Genomic DNA, 22,473 nt, shown 5'->3' on the forward strand with positions numbered 1-22,473 from the left:
TGTGTGTGTTTGTGTGTTTGTTCTGTAGTGCGTTGGGATGGGAATATCTAATCTTACTCAGATTACAGTCAGAGTGAGTGAGAGAAAGAGAGACGAGGAGAGAAGGAATAGAAGGTTGAAGCTAATGAATAGTACTCTAGTATGTGTTTAAAGTCCTTCCCCACCACACATTAACAGGGAAGACGGAAGGCTATCCTGACAAAACAACTCATACTTAATGTCTTCCAGGTTAGGCTGACAATAGTTTGGATCAATGGTTTTATTGATACTATGATCTGGTTCCAATCCCTCCTTGTCTACAAACACCACAAACTGACAGACAATCTAAAATCTCCCTCTCGTGGACATTGTTACAGAAAATCTACTGCATAAATCATGCTGCAGTGCATACCGAGTTTTATGCTATTTTTTGCACAGTTCAATGTTGTTGTTTTTGTGAAGGAAGTGTCACCCATTTGGATAAATGGCCAGCTCAGTCTTAAACAAGATCGTGCAGTAACAATATTACTCTCTGGGTGAAAGCTTTTAAGCCACACACTGGTTGTCTTACAATGTCTCAGCAGCGACACTGATGCCAACTCAAGCATGGTACAATGATGATATCAACTGTAATCGCTAAAAAACACTTTGGGTTGCCATGCACCCATTCTCTCCTGAGCTATTCTGGGCCAGCTGCGGCTGAAGCCTTGCCGGCCCTCTGATGGGTTGACGGCCTGGTTCCTAACACGGCTGAAACGTTCTATCTCAGAGTGTATTCACTGCATTTCTCCCCCCACTGCTTAGTATGGCTTTCTGATACACAGAATATCAATATCAAAGTCCAGTGGTCCAGTACCCAATTGTCATAATTGAGTAAAAGTACCTTAATAGAAGTAAAAGTGAAAATCACCCAGTAAAATTGCTAAAATATACTTAATAATCAAAAGTAATAGTAAAAGTATAAATCATTTCAAATTGCTTATATTAAGCAAACCAGAAGGCACTATTTTACTTTATTTATGGATAGGAAGGAGCACGTGTTATGCTGGTGAATGAGGACCCAAAAGCGACTTAACGAAAACAGAGTCTTTATTCCAGTATTTGACAAAAGTAATAATCCTGGATATATCAAGGAGAAAACAAAACAGGAAAACTGAAATCCACTCGTCAGTAGCGAGGACTGACTGGAGACTCGACCATAGACTGCAGGTTGCTTCGGGAAGGCACCGACCGTAGCAGACTAAGACACCTGCTCACACGCAGCATCTGAAGAAGGTAAAACACGACAGGGCGAGACAAGGACACAGAACAGCGAACATCATACAAGGATCCGACAAGGACAGAAGCGGAAAACAGAGGGAGAAATAGTGGCTCTAATCAGAGGGCAAAATAGGGGACAGGTGTGAAAAGAGTAAATGAGGTAGTTAGGAGAATGAGGAACAGCTGGGAGCAGGAACGGAACGATAGGGAGAGAGAGCGAGAGAGGGAGAGAGGGAGGGGAAGAGAGGGATAGAAAGAGGGAAAGAACCTAATAAGACCAGCAGAGGGAAACGAATAGAAGGGAAGCACAGAGACAAGACATGATAACCAATGACAAAACATGACAGCACGCTCCAACACTCACCCTGTTAAGTAAGTCCGCCAGATCAGAGGCAGTAGGGATGACCAGGGATGTTCACTTGATAAGTGTGTGAATTAAACCATTTTCCTGTCCTGCTAAGCCTTCAAAATGTAACGAGTACTTTTCAGGGAAAATGTATGGAGTAAAAAGTTCATTATTGTCTTTAGGAATGTAGTGAAGTAAAAGTTGTCCAAAAATATAAATAGTAAAGTACTGAAGTAGTACTTTCAAGTATTTTTACAACACTGTCTTATATTTAGCGAAAGCGATGGGCAAAGTTATTATGAGTTGATGATTTTGGCCTACAATTTAGACAGCGTGAAGTGAGTGACATTGGACGGCATTGCTTTAGGGTTATCAATGCTTATACTAGCCTGGCTGTATCCCTTTAAGTACTGTCTGTGCTCCTTCTGTGCACATCAATAGAGGGCAAAAGGATCTGTGAAACATTGATTGTTTCTCAGGACTCCGATTTCCTCTTTACCATCAATCATCATTCAGTTTCACATCCAGACCATTGACTCCATTAGTGCTGCCGCTTAATGATGTATAGTATAACAATTGAATGAAATTACATTTCAGGTAATGTTCTAGGGAGAAAGGAAATCGGACAATAGAGAATAAGGGCAGCATTGTGTTCAAACGGCCTAGGGGAGAGAGAAAGCAACCCCATATAGGAGAGTATAGTATCAACACTCTCAGATTTGCGACAAAATCAACTAAGAGTTTAGAGATTATTGTACCATGAGCAGGCAGGCAGATCTCATGTTTAATCTCTTACAGCAACACCTAAGCCCAGCTCCTGAAAGACTAACACTCAGCCTGTCTTTGTGTATGTCTGTCTGCTTTTAAGCTCTTCCAATGCAGTGTACATAACACTGACTAATACCGCAGCCATCCCATTAGGGTGTTCACACACACACACACACACACACACACACACACACACACACACACACACACACACACACACACACACACACACACACACACACACACACACACACACACACACACACACACACACACACACCTCCAACGATTAGGCAAAGATCCCTGAGCTCACTTAAGTTGTGCTGATCAAAGTGTGCTGTTTTGGAGTGGATCAACAGGAACTGTAAGTGGCAGAGTGATTTAACTGTCTGCCTGACTGACACAACCAACTTCCAACATAACATTACGATCCAGTTGTAGGTCAAATCATTGTCCTTTTATTTAGAAAGAGCACTTAGGAAAACAGTACTATCCAACATTGTGTCGATTCATCTCATTTCAATTTGGCTGAAGGGAAGGTAGAATGAGAAGTAATCGACAAGGCCTTTGGATTGGGACACAGCCGCTGTGTAGGAAGTCTATACCTGGTTCCCATGACTGAGCACGGCAGGCTCTGTCAGACACACACATTGCAGCGAACCCAGTAACCCATTACCCAGAGGTGGGCAACTCCAGTCCTCGAGGGCCTGATTGGTGTCACATTTTTTCTCCATCCCTAGCAAACACACCTGATTTAATCAAATTGCATTCTAAACTGAAGATCATGATTAGGTGATTATTGGAGTCAGGTGTGTTAGCTGGGGGTGGGGCAAAACTGTGACACCAATCAGGCCCTTCAGCACTGGAATTGCCCACCCCTGCATACACAGTCATTAAGCACATCTGCTGTTTCAGCTGGGTCACAGAACAAGTCTCTGAGGATCATCAGGCATGGCATGTGCGGCGCTGTTCTCTGTGGACCAGAATAAGTAACTATATAGCAAGACTGTACCAGGACTGGGAACCCACTGGTCCTCTGGTCAACTAGATGAAGATACCCTCTCTCTGACCAAACACCAGCATGATCTATAAACACCCTCAACCTACACATGTACGCAAGCACGCACACTTTAACACACACAACCGCCTTCCCAGACAAAAGGTAGGGCCCTTTAGCTAAGTGCCATTATTCCCTCACATATTCCCTCACATCTGACTGCTAATGCATGCAGGGAATTAGGCATTACAGCCACAACATATGCACAGGCTGCCTGGTATTTTATTTCCTAATCACTTGGCTGGGTATGACTAGTGACGGGTGTGGGGCTGGAAAACTCTCTAGTCTGCTAATGCATTACCATACCCCAGCCTGTATCATTTGGGCTGGCACAGCCTTGAAACAAAATAGGGGATGTGGAAATGTGGTATTCTGGTTTAACCCTTTAGAACCCATTGCGGCCGTCAATGGCCTTTTTTTCTAATGACTATAGCGGCCTCATACGGCCTTGTATTTCTCCAAATAATATCTATGTCAACATTGTAAAATTGTTGTCATCAACCAGAAACCGGAAACAGGGAATGCTGTCATTTGACTTTTAAAATAAAATAAAAAGATCACTAAACCACTTAAAATGACGGAGCCGAAGTGGCCATGACTTTACACTGTGGAAGAGGCTGTATCTATGTCGGTTCTTGATATGGATTTGGACACGTCCTTGTACTTTCAAGGTGTCGAGGTGAGAGGAAAAAAGTAAACAGCAGACATACAGTTCATTCGGAAAGTATTCCGAATTTTTCAACATTTTGTTAGGCCTTATTCTAAAATGGATTAAATAGTTTTTTCCCTCATCAAGCTACACACAATACCCAAAAATGTATTAAAACAAAAAACTGAAATATGACATTTACATAAGTATTCAGACTCAAACTTTCCTCAGATCTTTGTTCAAGCACCTTTGGCAGAGATTACAGCCTCAAGCCTTCTTGGGTATGACACTACAAGTTTGGCACACCTGTATTTGGGGAGTTTCTCCCATTCTTCTCTGCAGATCCTGTCAAGCTCTGTCAGGTTGCATGGGGAGCGTCACTGCACAGCTATTTTCAGGACTCTCCAGAGATGTTAGATCGGGTTCAAGTCTGGGCTCTGGCTGGGCCACTCAAGGAAATTCAGAGACTTGTCCCGAAGCCACTCCTGTGTTGTCTTGGCTGGGTGCTTAGGGTCATTGTCCGGTTGGAAGGTGAACCTTCGCCCCCAGTCTGAGCACTCTGGAGCAGGTTTTCATCAAGGTTCTCTCTGTACTTTGCTCAGTTCATCTTTCCCTTGATCCTGACTAGTCTCCTGGGCCCTGCCACTGACAAACATCCCCACAGCATGATGCTGCCACAACCATGCTTCACCGTAGGGATGGTGCCAGGTTTCTTCCAGACGTGGCGCTTGGCATTCAGGCCAAAGAGTTCAATCGTGGTTTTATCAGACCAGATAATCTTGTTTCCAATGGTCAGAGTCCTTTAGGTGCCTTTTGGCAAACTCCAAGTGGGCTGTCATGTGCCTTTTACTGAAGAGTGTCTTCCGTCTGGCCACTCTACCGTAAAGGCCTGATTGGTGGAGTGCTGCAGAGATGGTTTTCCTTCATGAAGGTTCTCCTGTCCCCACAGAGGAACTTTGGAGCTCTGTCAGTGACCATTGGGTTCTTGGTAAATAAGGTATTTCTGTTCTATTTTTTTTATTTTATACATTTGCTCAAATATCCCTACACCGGTTTTCGCTTTGTCGTTATGGAGTATTGCGTGTAAAATTCATTGAATCCATTTAGGAATAAAAATAATGTTACAAAATGTAGAAAAAGGGAAGGGGTCTGAATACTTTCCGAATGCACTGTAGTTAAAGGGGCAAAATGCAGTTAAGGCATTCATTTTTTTTGTATTTGTATTAATGATATGCACCCATTGATTCTTGAAGAATATACTTCATATGCCTCTTGAGCTTAGTTGAACTGTCTTACCCCATCAGAACCCCGAATATAAGCTTGTTTTATTTAAATGTTTGTAAATAATGCAAATGTAAACAAATGCCATATAGCCTCAAAACATAGTTTAAACTATCATTTTGATATCATGGGTGGTCAGTCCTTGCAGCCATAGCTCTGTCTATGAATTTGAACATTTTGCCAGCTCCTTCCCTCAGCTTTATACTGAACAGGGGCAGGGAGAGGCGTTGTTATGGTTTCAGCTGCTGATTACCACATTAATGATAAGGACAAACGGCAGACAAATCATACACATACAACTGTTCATACATAACTCACTACATATGACTCTATATCGGCTGTGATGGCACACTGCTGCATGTCATTTAATTGCATATAATGCCCAGGAAAACAGTCTGCAGCTCGTTAATTAATTACATCTTTAATTTGCATTCATTGAGGACGGTGCAATTAGCATCCATGTCAGTTAGACCAGTGAGTAACACCCAGTAGGCCTGGGGACTGGGGCCCAGTTTAAAAACACAGCTCTCTCTCTCTCTCTTAGTCCCCTTATATAGTGCTACTATGGTATACGTACAGTCAGGTCAAAAATTATTGGCACACTTAATAAAAATGAGCAAAAAAGACTCACAGACTCACACAGGTGATTCAACTCATTTAGGGCTTGATGATTAGTAGACAAGTTGAATCAGGTATGCTTTTCGGGGCTACAACAAAAATGTGTGCTGTTGGGGCTTCTCGAGGACTGGAGTTGGGAAACACTACCCTAATGAGCTGCCTGTGTGCTGTATGGGAGATCTGTACTACCAGCTACGGTTTGTGTCTGTGAGATTTTGTGTCAGTGTGAAAATTGAACCAAATGAGGCCTTGGGGATGCATCTCCAGTCCCACACGACGTGGACCTGCTTGTGCATGCAGAATAAACGAAAAGAGGAGTGGAGTGCAATTCCACATTATATTTCTTATAAACTACCAAGGAAAAGGTTAAGAATAGCCCATATATTACAGCCTTATTCTAAAATACATATTTTTTTTAAATGACCTCAATCTACACATAATACCCCATAATAACAAAGCAAAAACAAACATTTTTGCAAATGTATAAAAAAAACGGAAATATCACATTTACATAAGTATTCAGACCCTTTATTCAGTACTTTGTTGAAGCACCTTAGGCAGTGATTACAGCATCTAGTCTTCTTGGAGTGTGCTAAAGGTTGCTTTCCTGTTGGAAGATGGACCTTCACCCCAGTCTGAGGTCCTGAATGCTCTGGACAAGCGGATCACCATCGGACCCCGGCTCCCCGGTATCGTCTTGGGCAGAAGGTATGGCTATCCACCCGGGATCTGCCCCTCCGGGTGAAATCTCGCAAACTCCCCCCCAGGTTTATCGGCCCATTTCTAAAATTATTGGCCTCTCTGCTGTTCGTCTTCTGTTGCCCCCTACCCTTCGTATACACCCCACCTTTCATGTGTCCTGAGTTAAACCCATGTCTCACAGTCCTTTATCTCCTGTTTCCAGTTTGTTTTGTTTGGTTAAGCCTACCAGTGTTTTTCCTCTGTTCCTGTCTCTCGATTGTTCCTGGTTTCTAATTTTCCTGGTTTTGACCTTTTCTGCCTGCCCTGACCCTGAACCTGCCTGTCATTCTGTACCTTTGCCCCACCTATCTGGAATACTGACCTCTACCTACCCTGACCCTGCCTGTCGTCCTGTACCTTTGCCCCACCTATCTGGATTACTGACCTCTGCCTACCCTGACCCTGCCTGTCATCCTGTACCTTTGCCCCACCTATCTGGAATACTGACCTCTACCTACCCTGACCCTGAGCCTGCCTGTCGTCCTGTACCTTTGCCCCACCTATCTGGAATACTGACCTCTACCTACCCTGACCCTGCCTGTCGTCCTGTACCTTTGCCCCACCTATCTGGATTACTGAGTTCTGCCTACCCTGACCCTGCCTGTCATCCTGTAACTTTGCCCCACCTATCTGGAATACTGACCTCTGCCTACCCTGACCCTGACCCTGCCTGTCGTTCTGTACCTTTGCCCCACCTATCTGGAATACTGACCTCTGCCTACCCTGACCCTGAGCCTGCCTGTCGTCCTGTACCTTTGCCCCACCTATCTGGATTACTGACCTCTACCTACCCTGACTCTGCCTGTCATCCTGTACCTTTGCCCCACCTATCTGGATTACTGACCTCTACCTACCCTGACCCTGAGCCTGCCTGTCGTCCTGTACCTTTGCCCCACCTATCTGGATTACTGACCTCTACCTACCCTGACTCTGCCTGTCGTCCTGTACCTTTGCCCCACCTATCTGGATTACTGACCTCTGCCTACCCAGACCCTGAGCCTGCCTGTCATCCTTTACCTTTGCCCCACCTATCTGGAATACTGACCTCTACCTACCCTGACTCTGCCTGTCATCCTGTACCTTTGCCCCACCTATCAGGAATACTGACCTCTGCCTACCCTGACCCTGAGCCTGCCTGTCGTCCTGTACCTTTGCCCCACCTATCTGGAATACTGACCTCTGCCTACCCTGACCCTGAGCCTACCTGTCATCCTGTACCTTTGCCCCACCTATCTGGATTACTGACCTCTGCCTACCCAGACCCTGAGCCTGCCTGTCATCCTGTACCTTTGCCCCACCTATCTGGAATACTGACCTCTACCTACCCTGACCCTGAGCCTGACTGTCATCCTGTACCTTTGCCCCACCTATCTGGAATACTGACCTCTACCTACCCTGACTCTGCCTGTCATCCTGTACCTTTGCCCCACCTATCTGGAATACTGACCTCTACCTACCCTGACCCTGAGCCTGCCTGTCATCCTGTACCTTTGCCCCACCTATCTGGAATACTGACCTCTGCCTACCCTGAGCCTGCCTGTCATCCTGTACCTTTGCCCCACCTATCTGGAATACTGACCTCTACCTACCCTGACCCTGAGCCTGCCTGTCATCCTGTACCTTTGCCCCACCTATCTGGAATACTGACCTCTGCCTACCCTGAGCCTGCCTGTCGTCCTGTACCTTTGCCCCACCTATCTGGAATACTGACCTCTACCTACCCTGACCCTGCCTGTCATCCTGTACCTTTGCCCCACCTATCTGGAATACTGACCTCTGCCTACCCTGACCCTGACCCTGCCTGTCGTTCTGTACCTTTGCCCCACCTATCTGGAATACTGACCTCTACCTAACCCTGACCCTGCCTGTCATCCTGTACCTTTGCTCCACCTATCTGGAATACTGACCTCTGCCTACCCTGACCCTGACCCTGCCTGTCGTTCTGTACCTTTGCCCCACCTATCTGGAATACTGACCTCTACTTACCCTGACCCTGAGCCTGCCTGTCGTCCTGTACCTTTGCCCCACCTATCTGGATTATTGACCCCTGCCTGCCCTTGATCTGTCTTTGCCTGCGCCTGTTGGATTAATAAACTGTTGTTAATTTGATGTTGTCTGCATCTGGGTCTTACCTTGATGTCAAGTTCTTTCCAAAAGCCTAATCCCTGATGAAGCAAGCTAGCTATCTAACTATATGCCAAATGGATGGGCTAAACTCACATATCTGAAATTACATGATCGATTGATGTTTACTCAACTTGTACTGCACTGACTCAGGTGACTGACAATTGGTTAAAATAAATGGATAATAAGATGATAGCTTGAGTTGTATTGTTAGATTTCAGTGCAGCCTTTGATGTTATTGACAGAGTTGGGTAGTAACAGATTGATTACATGTAATCCGTTACATGTCAGGGATTTTTTTTTTTAAACGTTAACTGTAATTGGTTTACGTTACCAGCAATAATATTGTAATCAGATTACCGGTACTTTTGAAAAACTAGATGATTACTTCTCAATGACTTTCAAATCAGCATTGAAAAAAGGCACAAGTTTAAGTTTGTTCCACCTGAGTGAGTCTGACCACAAGTCAGAGACCACTACGATGACACACCAAATGTGTTTGGCGGATCGCGGGAAAAGAGCAGGAATAGGCTTTTGTAGGCTACAGTCCAAGCTACGTCTTCTAATGGTGTGACTGTTGTCGGCATCCAAAAGATTATCCAACTTGAATAAACGCTTGGAGGAAAGGATGACAGTAGTGGTGTAGTCTACGGCAGGACTACGGATATAACTTATTATTGACATCTACATTGATGTGAATCACACTGCTGCTCTCTCATTTAGTTGTTTGTACCTTACGGATTTTGGTTGTTGTGGATGGCTGTTCACAAATTTAAATGTGTATTTGAACCCAATAATGGTTGAATTCAAGAAGTTTAAGCTGCCTGTCAATCATTGTTTTTGAAACCAGTGGACCGCCAGTGAAAAATGCGCTCTTGCAACAGCTGCAAATGGACACAAGCCTATGGAATAAAAGTGGGGCTTTCATTGCTCAATCTAACTCATGCTGATAAAAAAAAATGAATCCATAGGCCTAATGGACACATGCTCAAACTCGCACACTTTTGATAGACTTAAAGGGGTAATCTGTAGTTGCTACATCTATTTTTGGATTTATAAATGATATATACAGTGCCAGTCAAAAGTTTGGACACACCTACTTTATGTGTACTATTTTCTACATTGTAGAATAATAGTGAAGACATTAAAACTATTAAATAACACATAAGGAATCATGTAGTAACAAAAAAGTTTAAACAAATCAAAACATATTTTAGATCCTTCAAAGTAGCCACCCTTTGCCTTGATGAAGGCTCTGCAAACTCTTGGCATAGCTTGCCATTCCATGAGTGCAGCAGTTATTTTTCTACTCGAACCAATGAGCATAATCAGTCCTCCATGACAACAAAACCATAAACAACAGAGTAGGGCTGGCTAATAAGTCCTTAGTTTTGGGGTCATGCTCAGGTAAAACAATACTTTCATATTTCCAAGTCCTATTCTTGAAGATCAAGGGGTGTAACATTTATTGGAATGATTGGAATTCTGATAGACTTTGGTTTTCAACGTAAAGATATAATTTAATCATATTATTATATGTAGTAGAAAGCGATGGGTTAGAAGAAGTCTACATAACCAACTCATAAAGTAAAATGTAACATCCATATATGGCCAGCTATATAAACTATAACATTGATTTATCCTGCACTATATGTCATTCAGTTGGTAACATACATTTGTAATCAGATTACTTTACCGAGTTTTGGGTAATCCAAAAAATGTTACTGATTACAATTTTGGCCAGGTAACTAGTAACTGTAACGGATTACATTTAGAAAGTAACCTACCCAACCCTGGCTATTGATCATAAATTGTTATTGAAATAACTCACTTGCTATGGCTTTAAGATCACCTGTCATCACATGGTTGGAGAGTTATTTATCCAATAGAACCCAGAGAGTGTTTTCAATGAAAGCTTCTTTTCTAACATCATATATGTACAGTGCGGTGAGCTCACTGAAATTCTGAATAAGGAGTTACAATCAGAATCAGAACGGGTGATTAATAACAAACGGGTCTTAAATACATCTAAAACTAAAAGCATTGTATTTGGTTCAAAATATTCTTCAAGACCTAAACCTCAACTGGAGTTGCTTAAAGGGTGTGACCATTGACCAAGTTCAGGAAGCTAAACTCCCAGGTATAACATTGGATGGTAAACTATCATGGGTAAGTCATATTGACAGAGTTGTTGTGAAGATGTTGCATCTGTTATAAAAAATATGTTCTTTGTTTATGATACAGAAATCAACTGTACTAGTTGTTCAGGCTCTGGTCTTGTCCCATCTTGGGTAATATGGTCAAGTGCAGCAAAGAAAAACCTAGTAAAGCTGCAGATGCCTTACAAAAGAGCAGCACGCCTTGCCCTTAACTGCACATACAGAACTAACAAGCAAGCCGGTCTTTCCTGGTTGAGGGTTGATGAGAGATTGACTGCTTCCCTTCTAGTTTTGATGAGAAATATTACTGTGATGAAAAATCCATATTGTCTGCATAATAAAATAACATTCAGCTCAGACACCCATACATTCCCCACAAGACCTCTTCACAGTCCCCAAGTCTAAAACAAATTCACAGCAACACAGTTTTACACAGAGCCATAACCGCATGAACTCCTGTCCATCTCCAAGTACTCAAGCAAACAGCAAAATGACCTTTCAGAAACTGACCTAACAACTCTTGGAATGGCAGGGACTGTGAGGGGACAAACACATGAACACACAGACAACTCTAAAACACAATCCTTTTGTTTTTTTTTCTGTTCGTATCATTTCTTGGGATTGTTGTTGTATGTCTGTCATGCAGGTGAAAGAGGACCCAAAAGCGACTTAACAGAAACAGAGTTTATTTAAGTCCAAACAGGGAATAACAGAAATCCTCTAGTCTGTAGAGGGGAATAACTGGAGAAGCGGCCACAGACTGCAGGTCGCTTCGGGTAGGCGCAGGCCGTAGTTGACAGAGACACCTGCTCACACGCAGCATCTGATGAAGGCAAAAAAACACGACAGGACAGGGCGATACACAATCACAGCAAAAACACGACAGGACAGGGCGAAACGCAATCACAGCATGGTGAATACTAAACAAGGAACCGACGGGACAGGAACGGAACACAAAGGAATAAATAGGGACTCTAATCAGGGGAAAGGATCGGGAACAGGTGTGGGAAGACTAAATGATGATTAGGGGAATAGGAACAGCTGGGAGCAGGAACGGAACGATAGAGAGAAGAGAGAGCGAGAGAGTGAGAGAGGGAGGGGGAGAGAGAGGGATAGAAGGAGGGAAAGAACCAAATAAGACCAGCAGAGGGAAACGAATAGAATGGGGAGCACAGGGACAAGACATGATAATAAATGACAAACATGACAGTACCCCCCACTCACCGAGCGCCTCCTGGCGCACTCGAGGAGGAATCCTGGCGGCAACGGAGGAAATCATCGATGAGTGAACGGTCCAGCACGTCCCGAGACGGAACCCAACTCCTCTCCTCAGGACCGTAACCCTCCCAATCCACTAAGTATTGGTGACCCCGTCCCCGAGAACGCATGTCCATGATCTTATGTACCTTGTAAATAGGTGCGCTCTCGACAAGGACGGGAGGGGGAGGGAAGACGAACGGGGTGCGAAGAAAGGGCTTAACACAGGAGACATGGAAGACAGGATGGACGCGACGAAGATGTCGCGGAAGAAGCAGTCGCACAGCGACAGGATTGACGACCTGGGAGACACGGAACGGACCAATGAACCGCGGAGTCAACTTACGAGAAGCTGTCGTAAGAGGAAGGTTGCGAGTGGAAAGCCACACTCTCTGGCCGCAACAATACCTTGGACTCTTAATCCTGCGTTTATTGGCGGCTCTCACCGTCTGTGCCCTGTAACGGCAAAGTGCAGACCTCACCCTCCTCCAGGTGCGCTCACAACGTTGGACAAACGCTTGAGCGGAGGGAACGCTGGACTCGGCAAGCTGGGATGAGAACAGAGGAGGCTGGTAACCCAGACTACTCTGAAACGGAGATAACCCGGTAGCAGACGAAGGAAGCGAATTGTGAGCGTATTCTGCCCAGGGAGCTGTTCTGCCCAAGACGCAGGGTTTCTGAAAGAAAGGCTGCGTAGTATGCGACCAATCGTCTGATTGGCCCTCTCTGCTTGACCGTTAGACTGGGGATGAAACCCGGAAGAGAGACTGACGGACGCACCAATCAAACGACAGAACTCCCTCCAAAACTGTGACGTGAATTGCGGGCCTCTGTCTGAAACGGCGTCTAACGGGAGGCCATGAATTCTGAATACATTCTCAATAATGATTTGTGCCGTCTCCTTAGCGGAAGGAAGTTTAGCGAGGGGAATGAAATGTGCCGCCTTAGAGAACCTATCGACAACCGTCAGAATCACAGTCTTCCCCGCAGACAAAGGCAGACCGGTAATGAAGTCTAAGGCAATGTGAGACCATGGTCGAGAAGGAATGGGGAGCGGTCTGAGACGACCGGCAGGAGGAGAGTTACCCGACTTAGTCTGCGCGCAGTCCGAACAAGCAGCCACGAAACGGCGCGTGTCACGCTCCTGAGTCGGCCACCAAAAGCGCTGGCGAATAGACGCAAGAGTGCCTCGAACACCGGGATGACCAGCTAACTTGGCAGAGTGAGCCCACTGAAGAACAGCCAGACGAGTGGAAACAGGAACGAAAAGGAGGTTACTAGGACAAGCGCGCGGCGACGCAGTGTGCGTGAGTGCTTGCTTAACCTGTCTTTCAATTCCCCAGACTGTTAACCCGACAACACGCCCATAAGGAAGAATCCCTCGGGATCAGTAGAAGCCACAGAAGAACTAAACAGACGGGATAAGGCATCAGGCTTGGTGTTCTTGCTACCCGGACGGTAAGAAATCACAAACTCGAAACGAGCGAAAAACAACGCCCAACGAGCTTGACGGGCATTAAGTCGTTTGGCAGAACGGATGTACTCAAGGTTCTTATGGTCTGTCCAAACGACAAAAGGAACGGTCGCCCCCTCCAACCACTGTCGCCATTCGCCTAGGGCTAAGCGGATGGCGAGCAGTTCACGGTTACCCACATCATAGTTGCGCTCAGATGGCGACAGGCGATGAGAAAAATAAGCGCAAGGATGAACCTTATCGTCAGACTGGAAGCGCTGGGATAGAATGGCTCCCACGCCTACCTCTGAAGCGTCAACCTCGACAATGAATTGTCTAGTGACGTCAGGAGTAACGAGGATAGGAGCGGACGTAAAACGTTCTTTTAGAAGATCAAAAGCTCCCTGGGCGGAACCGGACCACTTAAAACACGTCTTGACAGAAGTAAGAGCTGTGAGAGGGGCAGCAACTTGACCGAAATTACGAATGAAACGCCGATAGAAATTAGCGAAACCTAAAAAGCGCTGCAACTCGACACGTGACCTTGGAACGGGCCAATCACTGACAGCTTGGACCTTAGCGGAATCCATCTGAATGCCTTCAGCGGAAATAACGGAACCGAGAAAAGTAACGGAGGAGACATGAAAAGAGCACTTCTCAGCCTTTACGTAGAGACAATTCTCTAAAAGGCGCTGTAGAACACGTCGAACGTGCTGAACATGAATCTCGAGTGACGGAGAAAAAATCAGGATATCGTCAAGATAGACAAAAACAAAAATGTTCAGCATGTCTCTCAGAACATCATTAACTAATGCCTGAAAAACAGCTGGCGCATTGGCGAGACCGAACGGCAGAACCCGGTACTCAAAATGCCCTAACGGAGTGTTAAACGCCGTTTTCCACTCGTCCCCCTCTCTGATGCGCACGAGATGGTAAGCGTTACGAAGGTCCAACTTAGTAAAGCACCTGGCTCCCTGCAGAATCTCGAAGGCTGATGACATAAGGGGAAGCGGATAACGATTCTTAACCGTTATGTCATTCAGCCCTCGATAATCCACGCAGGGGCGCAGAGTACCGTCCTTCTTCTTAACAAAAAGAACCCCGCCCCGGCCGGAGAAGAAGAAGGCACTATGGTACCGGCGTCAAGAGACACAGACAAATAATCCTCGAGAGCCTTACGTTCGGGAGCCGACAGAGAGTATAGTCTACCTCGAGGAGGAGTGGTCCCCGGAAGGAGATCAATACTACAATCATACGACCGGTGAGGAGGAAGGGAGTTGGCTCGGGACCGACTGAAGACCGTGCGCAGATCATGATATTCCTCCGGCACTCCTGTCAAATCGCCAGGTTCCTCCTGAGAAGTAGGGACAGAAGAAACGGGAGGGATGGCAGACATTAAACACTTCACATGACAAGAAACGTTCCAGGATAGGATAGAATTACTAGACCAATTAATAGAAGGATTATGACATACTAGCCAGGGATGACCCAAAACAACAGGTGTAAACGGTGAACGGAAAATCAAAAAGAAATAGTCTCACTGTGGTTACCAGATACTGTGAGGGTTAAAGGTAGTGTCTCAAATCTGATACTGGGAAGATGACTACCATCTAAGGCGAACATGGGCGTAGGCTTCTCTAACTCTCTGAAAGGAATGTCATGTTTCCGAACCCATGCTTCGTCCATGAAACAACCCTCAGCCCCAGAGTCTATCAAGGCACTACATGTAGCACCCGAACCGGTCCAGCGTAGGTGGACCGACAAAGTAGTACAGGACTTTGATGGAGAGACTTGAGTAGTTGCGCTCACCTGTAGCCCTCCGCTTACAGATGAGCTCTGGCTTTACTGGACATGAATTAACAAAATGTCCAGCAACTCCGCAATAGAGGCACAGGCGGTTGGTGATCCTCCGTTCCCTCTCCTTATTCGAGATGCGAATCCCTCCCAGCTGCATGGGCTCAGTCTCAAAGCCAGAGGAGGGAGATGGTTGCGATGCGGAGCAGGGAAACACCGTTGATGCGAGCTCTCTTCCACGAGCCCGGTGACGAAGATCTACCCGTCGTTCTATGCGGATGGCGAGAGCAATCAAAGAGTCCACATCTGAAGGAACCTCCCGGGAGAGAATCTCATCCTTAACCACTGCGTGGAGTCCCTCCAGAAAACGAGCGAGCAGCGCCGGCTCGTTCCACTCACTAGAGGCAGCAAGAGTGCGAAACTCAATAGAATAATCCGTTATGGACCGTTCACCTTGGCATAAGGAAGCCAGGGCCCTAGAAGCCTCCCCACCAAAAACTGAACGGTCAAAAACCCGAATCATCTCCTCTTTAAAGTTCTGGAACTTGTTAGAGCAATCAGCCCTTGCCTCCCAGATAGCTGTGCCCCATTCTCGAGCCCGGCCAGTAAGGAGTGAAATGACGTAAGCAACCCGAGCTCTCTCTCTAGAGTATGTGTTGGGTTGGAGAGAGAACACAATCTCACACTGCGTGAGAAAGGAGCGGCACTCAGTGGGCTGCCCGGAGTAGCAAGGTGGGTTATTAACCCTAGGTTCTGGAGGCTCGGCAGGCCAGGAAGTAACAGGTGGCACGAGACGTAGACTCTGGAACTGTCCAGAGAGGTCGGAAACCTGAGCGGCCAGGTTCTCCACGGCATGGCGAGCAGCAGACAATTCCTGCTCGTGTCTGCCGAGCATGGCTCCTTGGATCTCGACGGCAGTGTAACGAGCGTCTGAAGTCGCTGGGTCCATTCCTTGGTCGGTTCCTTCTGTCATGCAGGTGAAAGAGGACCCAAAAGCGACTTAACAGAAACAGAGTTTATTTAAGTCCAAACAGGGAATAACAGAAATCCTCTAGTCTGTAGAGGGGAATAACTGGAGAAGCGGCCACAGACTGCAGGTCGCTTCGGGTAGGCGCAGGCCGTAGTTGACAGAGACACCTGCTCACACGCAGCATCTGATGAAGGCAAAAAACACGACAGGACAGGGCGATACACAATCACAGCAAAAACACGACAGGACAGGGCGAAACGCAATCACAGCATGGTGAATACTAAACAAGGAACCGACGGGACAGGAACGGAACACAAAGGAATAAATAGGGACTCTAATCAGGGGAAAGGATCGGGAACAGGTGTGGGAAGACTAAATGATGATTAGGGGAATAGGAACAGCTGGGAGCAGGAACGGAACGATAGAGAGAAGAGAGAGCGAGAGAGTGAGAGAGGAGGGGGAGAGAGAGGGATAGAAGGAGGGAAAGAACCAAATAAGACCAGCAGAGGGAAACGAATAGAATGGGGAGCACAGGGACAAGACATGATAATAAATGACAAACATGACAATGTCGTTGTGTTTTTATTTTATTTTGTGTGACTGTCCTTGTCTATCAGTGTATCAATGTTTAATTCATTGTCATGTTTTGTGGGTTTTTTGTGGACCCAAGAAGACTAGCTGCTGCTTCTGCTAAATCTATTGGGGGTCCAAATAAAACAATATATAACATAAATAAACCCACACGTGTCCTGATCTCAGATGTGGAAAAAGTACCCAAAAGTCATACTTAAGTAAAAGTATAGGTATGTTAATAGAAAGTTACTCAAGTAAAAGTGAAAGTAAGCCAGTAAAATACTACTTTAATTCAAGTCTAAAAGTACAGCATTTGGTATTAAATATACTTAAGTATCAAAAGTAAATGTAATTGAAAATTCCTTATATTAAGCAAAGCAGACAGTACCACGTTCTTGTTTTTTTTAAATGTATGAACAGCCAGGGGCACACTCCCACACTCATTATTTACAAAAGATGCATTTGTGTTTAGTGAGTCCACCAGATCAGAGGCAGTAGGGATGACCATGTATTCTCTTGATATGTGCTTGTCCTGCTAAGCATTCGGGGAAAATGTTTGAAGTTAAAAGTACAATATTTTCGTTAAGAATGTAGGGAAGTAAAGTAAAAGTTGTCAAAAATATAAGTAGGAATGTAAAGTAGATACCCCCAAAAACTATTTAAGTAGTACTTTAAAGTATTATTATTTTTTTTACTTAAGTGCCTGATCTAACTTCACTGATTCACGTATCAATATTACTTGGAAAATACTGAACTCTACTGATCTCAATCTCTTACCCTAGTCTCACACACACGCACACACGCACGCACGCACGCACGCACTCACACACACACACGCACGCGCACACGCACACGCACACGCACACGCACACACACACACACACACACACACACACACACACACACACACACACACACACACACACACACACACACACACACACACACACACACACACACAATCCCCCAACCCCTCACTCCTGTGTAGTTCCAAAATGGCAGCTCACCATGCACAAAATGCATACATTTGTGTCTCGTTTGCCATGATCAAACAAACAATCTCCACCATTCATCACAGATCACATCACTGCTAACACAGTCCTGTTGTCTGGTTGGTTTTCTCACTCACCGTGTGGCTTTTCTGCCTTCGTGGTTTTCAGCTGCAGAGAAATGGGCGTTAGAAACTGAAACGGGATCGGGATCAAGCTGTACCTACAACTCCCCATTCAGTCTCAGAATCTTTGACACATTATAATGCCAAGATCCCTCCACTCTTTACTGTTGAAGTATTTAGTTGAAGGCCTCTTATCTACTTACTAACTCCTCTATGTGCAAATAACTAACTAACTACACCTCAGTACCCTTAACCTACAGCAAGGGTGGCTACAGCCAGCAGGATACTCTACAGCCCCTCAACAGTGCACAATGAGCATAAGGGCCATATGCTCATCGAGAGAGAGAGAGAGAGAGAGAGAGAGAGAGAGAGAGAGAGAGAGAGAGAGAGAGAGAGAGAGAGAGAGAGAGAGAGAGAGAGAGAGAGAGAGAGAGAGAGAGAGAGAGAGAGAGAATAGTGGTAGATAGAGTAATAGTGGTAATGGTGATTTAATGAGGCCTGGTCAAGGTTGAACCTCTGGTCAGGGCCAGATCTGACAATCACTGAACCCCTTTAAAACCCCTCTACCTTTTGAAGGGCCCGAAACAAGTGTGGACAGACCAAAAACAGTAAAGGGTAATGATATGTAGAGCAAACAGAACACCCACAGAGGTGAGAGACATGACCTGAGCTGAGGTACCGTAGACAAGTGGAATATCAGCATGCCTTGCAGTGTCCAATCTGAGAAAGAACTTTCATGTCAGTGGCAGGTAGCACAGAAGCCCTTGTTAGGGGGAATGTTGTCCTTGTCGCACACTGATCTGTTTCACCTGTCTTTGTGCTCGTCTCCACCCCCCTCCAGGGGTCGCCCATCTTCCCCAGTGTATTTATACCTGTGTTCTCTGTGTGTTTGTTGCTAGTTTGTTTTGTTTGTCAAGCCTACCAGTGGATTTTCCCCTTGCGCCTGTCGCTTTCTAGTTTCTGTTTTCCTGGTTTTGACCATTCTGCCGGCCCTGAGCCTGCCTGCCGTTCTGTACCTTGTCACACCACTCTGGATTATTGATCTCTGCCTGCCCGGACCCCGAGACGGCCTGCCGTTTTGTTTTGTTACTCCAACGCTTTTGTGACTTCAACACAATCTGCATCTAGGTCTTCTCCTGAAATGTGATAGTCCTGTAGTTGGACTGAGATGAAGGCCTTTACTTTCAGGTACAGTATCACTCAAAAGTTTGAACACACCTACTCATTCAAGGGTTTTTTGGAGAACCCCCCCCCCCCTGAAAAAACACACATGAAATCATGTAGCAAGCAAAAAAGTTTTAAACAAATCAAAATATATTTTAGATTGTCCAAATTAGCAACCCTTTTTGGCACACTCATGGCATTGTATCAATGGGGTGGCAGGTAGCCTAGTGGTTAGAGCATTGGGCTAGCAACTGAAAGGTTGCTAGATCGAATCCCCGAGCATGAACAAGGAAGTTAACCCACTGTTCCTAGGCTATCATTGTAATTCATGTGTTCTTAACTGACTTGCCTAGTTTAAAAAGAAAATATCAAGCAGCTTCACCTGGAATGTTTTTCCAACAGATGCTAAACACTTGATGGCTGATTTTTTATTTATTTTTTTCCCTTCACTCTGTGGTCCAACTCATCCCAAACCAGCTCAATAGGATTGAGGCCAGGTCATCCGATGCAGCACTCCATCACTCTCCTTTTTGGTCAAATAGCCCTTACACAGCCTGGAGGTGTGTTGGATCATTGTCCTGTTGAAAAACTAATGGTAGTCCCACTAAGCGCCAACCAGATGGGATGGCGTATTGCTGCAAAATGCTGTGGTAGCTATGCTGGTTAAGTGTGCCTTGAATTCTAAATAAATCATAGTGTCACCAGCAAAGCACCCCCACACCCCCTCCTCTATTCATCACGTAGGGAACTATACAGAGATCATCCGTTCACCTACTCTGCATGTCACAAAGACACGGAGGTTGGAACCAAAAATCTCATATTTGGACTAATGTCCATTGCTCGTGTTTCTTGGCCCAAGCTAGTCTCTTCTTATTGGTGTCCTTTAGTAATGGTTTCTTTGCAGCAATTTGACCATGAATGTCTGATTCACGCAGTCTCCTCTGAACAATTGATGTTGAGATGTGTCTGTTACGTGAACTCTGAAGCATTTATATGGGCTGCAATTTCTGAGAATCTAATTAACTCTAATAAACTTATCCTCTGCAGCAGAGGTAACTCTGGGTCTTCCTTTCTCGTTGCGGTCCTCATGAGAGCCAGTTTCATTGTAGCACTTGATGGTTTTTGAAACTGCACTTGATGAAATGTTCAAAGTTCTTGACATTTTCCATATTGACTGATCTTCAAGTAATGATGGACTGTCATTTCTCTTTGCTTATTTGAGCTGTTCTTGGACTTTGTCTTTTACCAAATAAGGCAATCTTCTGTATACCTCCCCTACCTTGTCACAACACAACTGATTTGCTCAAACTCATTAAGAAGGAAAGAAATTCCACAAATGAACTTTTAACAAGGCACACCTGTTAATTGAAATGCATTCCAGGTGACTACCCCATGAAGCTGGTTGAGAGAATGCCAAGAGTGTGCAAAGCTGTCATTAAGGCAAAGGGTGGCTACTTTAAACAATCTCAAATATAAAATATATTTTAAATAGTTAATACTATTTTGGCTACAACATGATTCCATGTGTTATTTCATAGTTTTGACGTCTTCACTATTATTCTACAATGTAGAAAATAGTACAAATAAAGAAAAACCCTGGAATTACACACCCTCATGACACTGAGTGAGGTGAGTGTGTGTGTGTTATAGCTTTCACTCCTGCCAGGGAGGCTCACTCTCACCTCTTTCCCCAACAGGGTCCTGTTGCCACGAGGGTCCTGTTGCCATGACATCAGAGTAGATAACCCAATCAGTGTGTGTAACCTGTTTACCAGAGCTGTGACCTTTTTTACTCTGCAGTTACCAAGGGGGACAGCAAACACACATCACAGATCACACTCACATCAGGCTCCATGAGTGGGCTCTTACTCTTTCGCTTCTATTTTGTCATTCGATCTCTCTCTTAATCAATCTGCAAATATCTCCTCTTGTCAATTTCTGTCTTTGTTTGATCTCAGGCAAAACATGTGCTGTAGGAGTATTAGTATTTCTCACCCTCTGGCCTGTACTGGGCTACGATGTTGACCGTCTGTCCAGCGTTCTTCAGAGCAGCAGCTGCCTGCTCATGGGTTGCACTGTGGAGCTCAACCCCGTTTACCTGCACACACACAGTTTGATCAATGAACAACAAATGAACAAGGCATGTCAATGGAGATCTACAGTCATTTAACCTCGTCAATAATACTCATAAATCACAAGAAATCAATAAGAGACTATCACGTTTCCGTGTGTGTGTGTGTTCTTACTGAGATGATGCGGTCTCCTTTCCGGAGCTCTCCACAGAGGTCAGCAGGTCCACCAGCCAGAATAAAGGAAATAAAGATTCCCTCTCCATCCTCTCCTCCTACTATGTTAAAACCCAGGCCTGTGAAGCCACGGTGTAACACCACCTTCCTGCGCTCCCTGAAACACACACACAAATATAAGGGAGAGGGGGATACCTAGTCAGTTGTACAACTGAATGCCTTCAACTGAAATGTGTCTTCTGCATTTAAACCAACCCCTCTGAAGCAGCGAGGTGCAGGGGGCTGCCATAATCAACATCCACAGCACCCGGGGGACGGCTCAGGGGCAGAATGACAGATTTTTACATTGTGAGCTCTGGGATTCACTCTAGCAACCTTTCAGTTACTGGCCCAAAGCTCTAACCACTAGGCTACCTGCCGTATACACAGCATTACACACACATTGTTAGAGGTTGGTACTATACAGCCACAGTGTAGTACAAGTACAACCCATTAAATCAGAACACACACACCTATGTTACCTACGGTACACCCTGTTACTAACTGATACACACACAAAGTCGAAGACCAGACCCAAAAGGTGAAGTTTAGTTACTCCAGTCCTATTTTTGGATGTAGCATTCCCTCTAGTGGTGATTGCGAACATTACACGTCTGTCTGGTCTGTTACAGCCATTCTCAAAAGGCGGACCAATATCTGGACCCAGAACGTGGTCAATACGGACTGCGGGTCCCACTTTTTGGGGGGGAACTCGGTCGGCATTCGACTCCTGGTATCACATCAACACACACAAGACATGGAAAATGTGTAAAAATTCAGGAAATTCGTTTTAAAACGGGCAAAATTTTCCTTTCGCTCCATGGCATAATGTGTACAATTGCAGGAAACGATCTTTACAACTACCAACAAGAGGTGTCTGA

The 22,473-nt window shown here is 45.2% G+C and overlaps 1 protein-coding gene across 2 annotated transcripts in view; it reads right to left on the reverse strand.

The window, feature by feature from the left end:
* The window catches only part of LOC124037986 (discs large homolog 1-like protein), a 214,644-nt gene that overhangs the window by 50,929 nt on the left and 141,242 nt on the right, over positions 1-22,473 (reverse strand). For both annotated transcript variants that reach the window (XM_046353313.1, XM_046353314.1), the window contains 2 exons: positions 21,554-21,710; positions 21,303-21,405 (listed from right to left, as the gene is read on the reverse strand). In XM_046353313.1, the coding sequence (XP_046209269.1) occupies positions 21,303-21,405; positions 21,554-21,710 (260 nt within the window). The remainder of the gene's footprint in view (positions 1-21,302; positions 21,406-21,553; positions 21,711-22,473) is intronic.

Source organism: Oncorhynchus gorbuscha, linkage group LG06 (genome assembly GCF_021184085.1).
Source record: "Oncorhynchus gorbuscha isolate QuinsamMale2020 ecotype Even-year linkage group LG06, OgorEven_v1.0, whole genome shotgun sequence".
Taxonomy (NCBI): domain Eukaryota; kingdom Metazoa; phylum Chordata; class Actinopteri; order Salmoniformes; family Salmonidae; genus Oncorhynchus; species Oncorhynchus gorbuscha.